General features: G+C 39.2%; 1 protein-coding gene across 10 annotated transcripts in view; it reads left to right on the forward strand.

The window, feature by feature from the left end:
- The window catches only part of MLIP (muscular LMNA interacting protein), a 108,058-nt gene that overhangs the window by 73,035 nt on the left and 22,666 nt on the right, over positions 1-12,357 (forward strand). For 8 of the 10 annotated variants that reach the window (XM_058834405.1, XM_058834398.1, XM_058834397.1 and 5 more), the window contains 2 exons: positions 2,202-2,246; positions 8,651-8,776. In XM_058834405.1, the coding sequence (XP_058690388.1) occupies positions 2,202-2,246; positions 8,651-8,776 (171 nt within the window). The remainder of the gene's footprint in view (positions 1-2,201; positions 2,247-8,650; positions 8,777-12,357) is intronic. The other 2 variants (XM_058834401.1, XM_058834402.1) reach the window with 1 other exon arrangement.

Raw genomic sequence — 12,357 nt, forward strand, 5'->3', positions numbered from 1 at the left:
ATGACATTAAAATTAATTTCCTCACACTTCTTTTCTGTTGTTTCCTTCAAGCCTGGGGCAAGAGTTCAGCTGTTTGCTAATCAGACTGTTATGGTGCTGATTTCTTTGGACTCAGTCTGCACTGTAGGGGACTTGCTTTGGTAGATGTCATGTAGTTCTGGCTTATCCTTCAGAATCTGAAGGCTGATCCAAACTTTTCTTTCCAAGATACAGAGCTGGCTGAAACCCCACAGTTTAGATGAATTGAAGCTGTTTTGTCACATACACACGCATTCCAACATATGATGAAAATATCTATATTGAGTCATTAGTTCAATTATTGAAACATTAAGCCAAATTAACATTTTAATTTTCTCTAGCATACCCAGAACTCTAGCAGGTTCCATATTTTACTTGCAACTCATTTAGACATGTGATGAGAAATCTCAGCTTACTATTCATCATTCAGCATTTCTATTGAACCTCAAATCAAAGCAGTGCTGGCAAAGTAACAGAGGTCTCCCAGTTTTATGACAGCACAATGCTTGACTGATCAATTCAATTTTGATTTCTGAATGTGGCAGTATGCATATTTTATTGCATACTGTGATTTTTGCTAGACAGATTGTGCTGGCTCATACTAATTAAGAAGAATATCAGAGGAGAGCTTTTTAATGAAATAAAAGAGTGTACTTCAGAGGTAGACTTTGAGAACAGAGTGTATTTAATAATACTCCAGTGCAAATCTCCAGCTCCCAAAACTGGAATATGGACATATACCATAAATTCAGGCATCCACCTTAGGGAAGCTGAGGGATGACATGGAAAATCATGCTTGCAAATACTTTTTTTTTCTATTTCCACCAGAGCATTCTAGATAAATGAAACAAATCTTACAGCTATGTTGAATTTTTTGTGTTTCAGGAGACAGACTGGGTTCCCCAGGTTGGGCTGTGGTGCCTGAACTTGATGGGTCCAGGCTCTCCTGTACTCTGCCATTGCTGTACTCTGCAGCAGAGTCTCCTGAGGGATGTATTAGGTGTCTATAACAGCCTAGGTGCATCACAGCTCTTTCCTCCTCTCTTGTTCTGCTTTCTTAGTAAGACATAGAAAGACTATTTCTGCCCCTATTAATAATCCAGACAGTGGTTTGTGCTCTGGCCGTTAGGGAAAGAGCACACTGAAGTGGTTTTCTGTAAAATTATCTTCTTTTTGTATTTATGATATCTAATATTGAGATGCTTGTCCAAATGTTGCTTTGAGGGCATTTTTGGTTAAAAGAGGAGCTTAAATTTGTTTATGAGTAATGTTAAAGTATTATTTATAACCACCACATGTAAAGGTATATGTATGCACATATGGTAATATTGCTAATTCGGTAGGTTATATAGAGTAGTAGATTATAGAACTATGTTGAAATAGCCTGCCATTTACCAATTAAAATGTTATAGATTTGCCTTGACCTCAGCTTTTATCTTGTCATGAACTTCAGAACCTTTTAAGGATGTAAATGATTGTACAAACAGCAAGGGAGTGTATAAAAGGTGTGAAAAATAACTTCAGTTTATAACAGCTGACAACTAAGTACTACAGCTGTAATTTAACAACTTTTAAAATTGTATGGCTTTGATATGATTCTATTCACTATTTAATTCTAATACTAATGCATTTCTGTTGGCTTTAGGGATGATACTGCTGATTTTTAATAATAATACAATGATTCTCTGGATAGGAATTTCTCATGGTTAACTGGAAAAATGAATGTCCATATCATTGACATGTACAGTTACGTAGGATTGTTCTGGTTCCCTACCGTAAAGTGAGAAAAGGTTGAGAAGGTACTCAGCCCAGTACTATTCACAATGTTAATAACACTGATGTTGAAAATTAACAGACAATGGCAAGCTCATTGTCTCATTTAAATGAGATTTAAATTTCAACAATAGATCAAGAATAGATCAAGAATAGATCAAGATGAAAAAGGGAGATTTTGTTGCACTTGGGAAAAAGAACCCCTAAAATCTTAACCGGCATTTGATTATATCTAGAAATGAACTGGAAATGAGAATGTTTTATATTCTCTCATACTGCATCATACTGCATCAGTGGGAAAAGCTTCTGTAGCTAAGCTAATCCTAGTACTGTACTGAATTTATTTTTGGTCATCATTATAATCACAAAGATATTGCATGTAATACTATATATCTTCATCTTTTTTGCAGGCCAACCTTAACAAATCGGTGCCTATAGTAACTGAGAGTCAGCTGGTATGTATAGCAGAGATCTGATACACTGTTTTTCAAAATTTGCACAAGCACAGAATTTTATTAATTATTTTCTTTCTTAGTCCTTTGAAAAAAACTCCAGTCAGTATCTTTTTACAAAGCTGCATTGCTTCTACAGAGCTGTATTGGTGTTATTTCTGCACTGAATACGCACCTGTTTTAAGTAGCTATAAATCCGGACAATACTTGTAAACCCATGGGCCAAATGCCAAACTACAGAGTCATGCTGAATCTTGTGGTGTATGACAGCAGTAGAGTCGACTGCTGGTTTTTGGACTCTTTTAATATTCCACTTGTACAATTTTTAATGCAAAAAGATTCTAGCATCTATTTTCTTCTTACACTCTGTTTTACGTCAAAACTGCTTTAACAAGTGAAAAGCAAGGATAAGGTCAAGTAAGAAAGGGAGATTATATATCAGATGTTCATTTTAGCTCTGATCACAGTTTCATCTTGTTGGAGCCAAAATTTCTGAAGAAGAGTTCTAAGAGAAATCATGGAGCCTTCACAAGTGACAGTGACCACTAATGAATGCTTAGGGGATAAAGGAGATGTAGATGAGAATTTTTTCCCTTGTATTTCAACTAATGGAATCTTAGGGACTTCCTGAATCAATTTCTTCTAGCAATCTTTGACTATATCTTCTTTCATTATTTTTTCCATTTTTTTTAAAAATTTTGTTGTATTTTGGTATTTATAACATTCTCTAACAACAAACTTTACTTTTAAATTATACATGTTGCAAAATAGTACTTTATTCCTGTGTTTTCAGCCTATGACTTGACCTCAGTTCTTGCACTGAAATAGCAAATAATTTTTATTTATTCCCTTTCTAAATAACATCAATTCTTTTCGAGGTATTAACAATAATACCTTGGCCTAACACTACCAGTCATCTCTGTTTCATGTAGAAAATTAAAAATTGTTTGGTCACTCTTTGAAAAGTATGGATGCTGTCCCACATCACCAATGACACTTCTTGCCCTTTTCTATATCTTTTTCAAAAGGTTTTTGTTTTTGAGTTTGGGAAACTAAAACCATAAACTGCTCTTGTATAGCTCTGAATTCAGAACTTTCTATTTACATACGGATGTGATAAGGTCCTTTGTTGCCATTTCTATTCCTTTCTTAATGACTTATAGTACTTTATTTAGTTCTTAATTGCATTGAGCAGCAAGCCAATGTTTGCACAGAACTGTACACAATAAAGTCAAGATGTATTTCCTGACTAGTGAGAGCTGGTTTCTCAGCTAATTAGTTCATTGGTGCATGAGTATGAGCAAATTTAGGATGTAGTTTAGGTTTTTGTCTGTGAAATGTGTCAGTTATGAATTCAGTTATGTCTCACCTGCTTTTTATCATTCATTCACTCAGTATTATAAGATTTCTCTGTAACTATTTGCATCAATATTTTTAGTCCCCTAATTATTATTACCAGCAAACTTTGTCATCTTTCCAGACATTCTTTTCTATCTGACCTGCATCCATAATTCAAAGTCCAGATTCCCAAGCAGATCTCTGAGGAACTCTGTTTGTGTCTTGTTCCAACCCTGCCAAAGGTGGACAGGGACACCTTTAACTAGACCACGTTGCTCAGAGCTCTATCCAACCTGACCAGGATTGGGGCATCCACAAGTTCTCTGGGCAACCTGTTCTGGTGCCTCACCACTCCCACAGTAAATAATTTCTTCATAATTCCTAATCTAAACCTGCCCTCTTTCAGGCAAATCCCTTTTGTCCTGCCACTGATGGAATGGGGTTGCAACTGGGACCTGAGCCACCGATTTCAGCAAGATCTCAGTGGCAACCAGTGTCATAATAACAGGGGAGAAAATTAGAGGTGAATGCGCCCATACATCTGCCAACATTCAGTCTTCTGACTTTTCAGACAGATATTATACAAGGCTCATTTTCATGCAAAATGCCTTCTGTTCCTGAGGGAGGGTAGCCCTGTCCATGCTGTCTATAGAGATGCACCCCAGCTCAACCTGTAGCTTACTTCTAATTGTGCACTCGCTGACCTGGGCCAAACCCATTCCAGAGAATGCCCTGGAACTGGGTCAGTCAGCTGATTATGGGTCAGCTCTGGAACTTGTGCTTTGGCCCTCTGTATTTTGCTGTAAGTTCTGTACACATATGATGGCAGCCCAGTGCTACCATAGCAGCCTTTCCCATTTTTGATGTTGTTGTAGGAAGACCAACAGTTTCCTTGGCAAAACTTAGTTTTAGATTGTTTCTCAGCATGTCAGCTGTGACATTTGTCATCAAAGATAGGGTTCAAGTTCTTAGTTTTGGATCAAAGATTTTATGTACCTTGTCAGGGTGCTAATAAAGTGTTTAGAATTCTGGTTGCTGGCTGATATCTGTCACTCTGTTAGCAGTGTCAGACACAGACATATGACTCAGTCAGCACTTGAGTACATGATGCTGTTTAGAAAATGCTTCCTTAAAAACATTTCTACAGCATGCCTTTGCAAGAGCTTTCTTACAAAAGGAGAGTAGCTTATCCTTCACGATTTCAGATACCACAATAGGCTTTTAATTGCATGGTTACATGGTGTGGAGGAGTGCTAGAAGGCCACATGTCCTTTGTCTGCATAATAATAACGTGATAACAGCAGTACCTTTCTTTCTAAATTTATATTTACCTTTATATTGAAATCCAGACATTTTACAGATGCTTTTCAGAAAAATATAGTTGATAGAAAAATAAGTATCTTTTGGTGAATCCTACAAAATATAGTCATGAACTATGGACTATAAATTCATTAAATAAGCACTGCATCTTTGAAAAAATTGGTCTTTGTAATGAAAATGTTTTTGATGCAGCTTGACAGTTACTACTCTTTAAAAAAATTAATATCACTGCATGGCTGATTTTTTTTGCTTTCAGCTGAATATTTTTCTTACTTGATGAGACAAATGAAAGTGCCCCTATCTGTGGAGAGGAGGGAGAGTAGAAAACACAAATCTAAGGGAATATATTTTGCTCACTGGGCCTTGCTCTGTCTGGATGTGTTGTGCACCTGCCTGCCTCTGCTGCTTTCACAAAACACCCTCTGCACCCTCCCCTCCAGTGGACATCCCTCTTGCGCTGTCCTTGCTGGATGCCTGCAGATCTTGTTTTAAGGTGATCCATGACTCAGTTTACATGCTATGTCCAGCAATCTCAGCTGCATCATTTTTAGCTTACTTTCATCGTAAGCTTCTCTTTTTCCAGACTGACTGATGAAGTATATTGCTCTTATAAACAGACAGCATGGTGTTATTACATTGTCTTAGTTTAGGGCAAATTAGGGAGGAAAACTCTGAATGGGGATTTCCCCAGGGAAATGCCCCTCCCCACCAACCGGTCCGGGAAAGGGAAAAAAATTTCTTTGGAGAGAAGTGGAAAAAGCTGTTTATTTAACAGAAAATTGAATAATATTAAATAATAAAACCTCTTGCTGTTCGATGGTATGGCAAATCTAGGAAGAAAAGTCCTTTTTATGTGGTGTAGCTCGGCTCGCTCAGTTTCTTATCAGTCCCTCCAGCGCTGGAAAGTGCCGAGGCCCAGGCCCCGGTGGGCCACAGGCGTGAGCTCCCGGGGTTTGGCTGGGTGTTCAGTCCAGAGCAGGCTTGCACAGATCCAAGAAAAAGGAAAAAAACAAAGGTCCGGGGAATTCCTCTGCCTCAGCTAGCTAAAACTAACTAAAAGCCAGGGAGAAGCTCTGTCCCGCTGTCTGTCTGTGCTGCAGACAACACAGTCCAGGAGCGAGATGTGTGGGAGTTATATTTTCTTTAACACAAACTGCGGCTTCTTTTTCTCCCTCTCTTGCTCTCAGAGCCAGTCTTAAAGGTACAGAACTTAATATATAACATAAACCAGACGATTGGGGATACCAGTATCATAAAGTCACCCCAGGACATACATATACATATTTATTTTATAAATAAATCTAATAGTGAATCAAGTTTCTTTGCATTTTTATACCTGTCTGGATACTGAGGATGGGGGGTTGTGACAACATTTATTTCTCAGTCCCAACTGGCCAAGCTGCCCCTATGTGCTGCAACCACAGAAGGAACTCAATGGCAGTCCTGTTGTTACCTACATAAGTTGTGACAGAAACCTATTTTCTGTGGGTTATTCGTAACAGAGCAGAATACAACTGACTCATTTAAGTTTAAATTCCATCACACGTCTTTGAAGGCTTGACTACTTTTAAAATTCCAGTGAGAAAGTATACTTTTTCTTCCTTTTCTGGCTCACTGAACATGTCTATTTTAAAATTATTCCTTAGCCTCCATTTAGAATTTATGCCACAATCCATCTTGTCAGATTTTACTGTTAGAATTAAAAAAAAAATCATAGATATACTAAATTGAGAAGTTAATAGTAAAATTTTTTGGTTGACTGCTTGCTAACCAAGGAATTTTTTTCTTGATTAAACAATCCAATTTGTCTGAAATGATGGGTATCACATATCCATGCTGATCAGATTCTCTAAAATTGTACTTTTCCAGCTGAACTCTTAAAGATACTGTCATTCTGTCACTGAGGTGAGTGGCTCTAGTGCTGGCATGATCGGCAGTGGAGAGCTCCAGTGGGGTGCACAGAGGGGCTTCCCAAACCAGGGGAACCTCAGAGGGAGCTGGAGAGAAGAACTGGCTGGGTGGCCAGGCTCAGAGATTGGTGTTGAATGAGTTAAGTCTGGCTGGTGGCCAGTCACAAGGGGTGTTCCCCAAGGCTCAGTGTTGAAGCCTGCTCTGCTTAGTATCCTTATTGATGATCTGTATGAGAGGAGATAATGCACCTTCAGCCAGTTTGCACATTGAGCATTGATCTTCTGGGTAGGAGGGCTCTGTGCAGAGGGATCTGGACTGGCTGGGTGGGTGGGCTGAGGCCAATTGTATGAAGTTCAACAAGGCCAAGTGCCAGCTCCTACATTTGGGTCACAACAACCCCATGCAGAGCTACAGGCTGGGGGCAGAGTGGCTGGAAAGGGGCCCAGTGGGAAAGGAGCTGGAGGTGCTGATCAACAGCAGCTGAACATGAGCCAGCTGTGCCCAGGTGGCCAGGAAGGCAGTGGCATCCTGGCCTGTGTCAGCAGTAGTGTGGCCAGCAGGAGCAGGGCAGGGATTGTTCCCCTGTACTGGGCACTGCTGAGGCCACACCTGGAGTGCTGTGTCCAGTTCTGGGCCCCTCACTGTGAGAAAGACACTGAGGGGCTGGAGCGAGTCCAGGGAAGGGCAACGGAGCTGGGGAAGGGTCTGGGGCACGAGTCCTGTGAGGAGCAGCTGAGGGAGCTGGGGGTGTTTGGCCAGGAGAAAAGGAAGGTCAGGGAGACTTTTCACTCTTTAGAAGTGCCTGAAAGGAGATTGTAGTGAGGTAGTGATAGGACAAGTAGAAATGGCTTCAAGTCATGTCAGGGAATATTTACACTGAACGTTAAGAAAAATTCCTTTAGGCTGCACAAGGAAGTGGTTGAATCTGCATCCCTGGAGGAATTTAAAAGATGTGTAGATGTGGCTCTTAGTAATATAATTTACTGGTGGACTTGGCAGTGGTAGGTCATTGGCGGGAATCTATTTTCTTAGAGGTCTTTTCCATTCCAAACCATTCTATTCTACATCTGTATCATTTACAGTACCTGAAATCAATAATATGTCTCCAGTTTTGGTACTCTGTCTTAACATTTCTACTCCTTGGACATAATATTCTGCAGGTATTTCAAAGATGTGTAGATGGAGCTCTCAGGTACATGGTTTAGTTGTGAACATGGCAGTATTAGGTTTATGGTTGGACTCAATGATTGTACGGGTCTCTTCCAACCTATGTGATTCAGTGACTCTATGACTTTATAAAATCCAGAATGTAACCACGGGTATTATTCCCCAGTAAGACTTTTCCTAACATGTTTCTTTCTGGGTGTAAGTTAACAGCATCACAGGTTGTCCTTCCTTGTTTCACAGTTACTGTTTTGAGGAGCCCAGTGTGAAAGCAGATGTGTGACTGTGCATAGAGTGTGACTTGAACTTATCAAACTGCAGTGAACAGCCAGGAAAAAAAAACCAAACCAAAACAGCCAGCAAAACCCACAAACCGTGGTCTGACAGCTCGGTAGCTATTTTTTGTCAGTAATAAACATGTGCCAATGTTGAAGTTCTGTGCCTAAAAGCAGCTCTTGGCACTTTTGCCCACAATCTGTATTAGAAGTAGTCCAGGCAGCATGACACCTGAATAACTTTGGTGGTGAAACACGTCATTAATAAATGTTTTAAAAATAATATAGTCAGTACAGCCCTACCAGAATTGACTTGTCAAACAAATATTCTCTAAATTGTAAGGTATTTTATGTGATTCTTCTTCCATCTCTTTTCTCCTGGGTGTGCTATGGGTCAAGACAAAACCGGGTGTCATTCGTCCTGTGCTGATGAAAGGAAAGAGTGCACAGCAAAAGGAGGAGCCCTATCAACCCAATCCTTTTAAAAAATACCTTGAAGAAATCAGTGATCAAAATATTGAGCAGGTGAGTAGCTCTCACTCTGAAGGATTTTGTAGCCTCAGCTAGTTTCCTTAAAGATGAAGGAATAAACACAGATGCTTGTTTTGTCCTGGTCTCCTTTTTTTTCCTTTTTTTTTTTTTTCCTTTCTTTTTTTTTTTTTTTTTTTTTTCCTTTTTTTTTTCTTTTTTTTTCTTTTTGCAAAGTTAGATGATTCCCCAGGGGGCACCTGCCTCCTAAAGGAAAGTCTTCAAGCTGAGATGGCAGCTGGGCTTTCTACAGGGCCATTTTTTCTGGTAAAAAACCTCTATGTTGAGGAGAGGATATTTTCATGAAGTCTGTAAGAAACATTGTAAAAATAGGGTTGAAGTACTGTTCTCCCAGTGAAACAGATGTCTAGATCATACCTACTAAAAAGACCTTCCTTCACCTGGGCCCAGACCTGAATCCTCTCTGAAGAGAAATGAAGCAAGGATCGGGCAAGGTTCACAACTTCCTCTCCAAGGGAGACTGCAGAGGAGCCCCAGTGTGTTTATGTTTCACTTCCAGTGCATAGCTCCCCCAGGTCCATATCCATGTCCCTCCACAGCTTGGGGGTATTGTTCTACCACATGTGATGGGCAGCAAAGGTGCTGTCTTCTCCCACAGCTCTCTGCATGAAGCCATAGGATTACTTTGCAAAAACCCATCTTGAATTGTGCTGACCTGTATGAGGCATTATCTTAGAGAAACTCCAGATAAATGGCTGTGACAGCCTTTCCTCATACATTTGTGTTTGTGTGCATTATTGGGAAAAAGCACTTAAACATGATACAAAATCTGAATGTCCCTGTAAGAGTTTGTTATTAACCTATTCAGTATGTTCCAAATCTTCCATCTGGAGGGAAGTAGAATGAAGCCAATAGTTCTCTTGTCAGACACGATGTGAATAAAATACCTTACTAATTGAATTTGTCTTACTCCTGTGCCTCACTACTCACATTAGACATTTTAGCAATGGCAGCCCTCTCTTCTTACTTTTAAAACAGAATTTAATTAAGAATTTAATTTTAGCTCCTTCCATTCCATTCATACCTGTAACTTGATGTAGAAAAATCCAAGAACTTCTCAAGAGTACTGAAGCAGTACAGATAATTGTGGTATGTGTGGACTCCAGCAACACATTTCGGTGGCATCAGAAGGTTTCCTTAGAATTTAGAGTTTATATAAACTATAAGAAAAAATGAATAAAATTAGTGGTTTACAGTTTGAACTTTTGAGATTGAAAAAGAATATTTGAGTTCAGTGACTACAAGTGAGTTGTTATTGAGTTATTCATGCTTTAACTTAAAGCCTTCTGATGCCAAGGTACTGTGCTGCCATTTTCCTGGGATGAAAGAGGAGGAGAGTTATCTGGACACATTGCTAGAGAGCTTTTGCCCTAGGCTACATCAGCAGAGCCTTACTGTAAAGTCAGGGGCAGTTCAGACCTTCCTTTCCTCGGGGCTGGACACTGATTATGCTGGCTATAGTTTCACTGATGAAAGGATTATGTAATCACCAAACATCATCTTTTCAAACAAATACAAACCTGGGGTTATTGCTAGAGCTTGAAGCATTATGACATTTGAACCTAACTGTGGAAACCAATCAATTTATACTTTATAAATTACTTGTGGCACATATTACTGAAATACTGACAGCATAGTAAGTCCAACGTTATTGTTACAGCAGAAAGCAAAATTATTTCATATAAAAACTGCACATTAAAATGAACAAAACAAATACTGCAGTCTTTAATAGAAGGAAAAGTTAATTTCACAATTGCTTCAGTTTTGCTTCCTTTATTTAAATGAATTATGTTGTACACTATATAGTACCAAAAAATTGGTATTTTTGTCCTAAGCTTAGTAGAACTACAAGTTGCTGTAAAATACTTATTATTTTAGAAGATCTTTATTAAGACACCTTTGTTCTGAAAAAAGAAGTAGTGACTTGTATTCAGATGGATTCACTTAACAGAAACTGGTTTTGTTTGTGTGAGAAATGGCTATATGATTCTCATCATGGTCTCATAGAACAATTCATAGCATAATAATATGTGGATCTAGGAAAAACATTAAAGTGCTGAACAAGACAGCATATGCTCTTAATTTCAGCTCCTGCCTCCCAGGGTAGGTTCATGCTGCAGTTATCATATCCCTTGTGGGTAGAAGAGATTTGGATGCCCAAGTGAGGATGTTCACAATCTTACAGCACCTGTGGAACTTTCAGGAGAGGTTTTAGTGCCTATAGGAGGGCTGCAGCACTGACTGTGGAACTGGGCTTGGTGCCAAGAAAACAGCTTGAAAATTGCTCTGGTTGTCTCTAACCATGGGGTTTTTAGCTTGTGAAGACTAATGACTCATTCTACCCCTTCACCTGCTCTCAGTAAAAGCATTTTTGGCTGCATGGAGGCTAACATACAAAGAGGGGGAGTTCTTCCTACCAATATTTCCCCTAAACTTGGTAAATTTACTGCTTTCATGGGATATAACAGCTGGAAATTAAAACTAGGAGACTGGGAGCAAGGCATTCTGCATCCCCTGTGGAAGAGACGTTGCTAATCTGTCCTCAGATAAGAACTTAGCAGGTATTGACTGTGGCTGTGCGCCAAAGTGCTCATACTGCTACAGATTTTCCCTGTTTTTCTTTGAAGATTTTCCCAGTCATGCTGGGAGATTCAGCTCTTACATTTCTATTCTCTCCCTCTCTCCGAGTTTTCTTTTCCTTTCTTTCTAATACCGTTGCCAACAACAACCTCTCTAGGTAACGCTACTGCCTCTCCTTCACATAGCCCATCTTGAAAGGACAGACCCTTTCAGTCTACATCTTTGAGGAGGGTAGAGAGTAGATGAGATTCCAGATGGCATCAGCTTTACTAATTTATCTCTTTTGATTTTTCTTAGACCTCTGCAGTACCTCCCTGTCCTGCCAAACCTCTCAGTGTGACACTGAGCACAGTGGCTATGTGGGTGACATTCAGTTTTGAGACATAATGATGCAGCCAGCTGTAACTGCTGACCTTCAGCTTCACATCTCTCTGTTGAACACACTGTTTTCTGCACACCAGAGAGTAGCTTGTTTGCTTTTCTTTTCATTAAGAAATGTTGCTATGTGGAAAAGTCCATTTTCTTTAAAAAGAAATAGCAGGGTTTTTTTAAACAAGTAGATGATCTCATGCAAATATTCCAAAGTAGTTAACAGAGAAAAAAATATCTAAATTAGTAAAGATAATCTGGAAAGGATGTAGCTCAGCTCACAGATATCTTTCATCATCTGTGTTCTGGGTACAATGTAGATTGTAATACAGATTGTAAATATAGATTTACATTCATCATTTACATTCATGTGCCAAAAATATTTATAAACCAAGGAAAAAAACCAAAATCTATTTGTTTTGGTTTTTCTTTCTTCATGTTAGCATACGCTGCCATGTTTTTTCTTTTTTCCCCTGAGGACCTATACAACTGGTAATACTGTTACCTTGTGGAAATCCACCTCTCAAACACTTTTTACAGACCGAATGTATTATTTTTGAGGTTCCAATCCAACAGTATTAAGCTTCCCACATCTTTAAATGCCTTTA

Source organism: Poecile atricapillus, chromosome 3 (genome assembly GCF_030490865.1).
Source record: "Poecile atricapillus isolate bPoeAtr1 chromosome 3, bPoeAtr1.hap1, whole genome shotgun sequence".
Lineage (NCBI taxonomy): Eukaryota > Metazoa > Chordata > Aves > Passeriformes > Paridae > Poecile > Poecile atricapillus.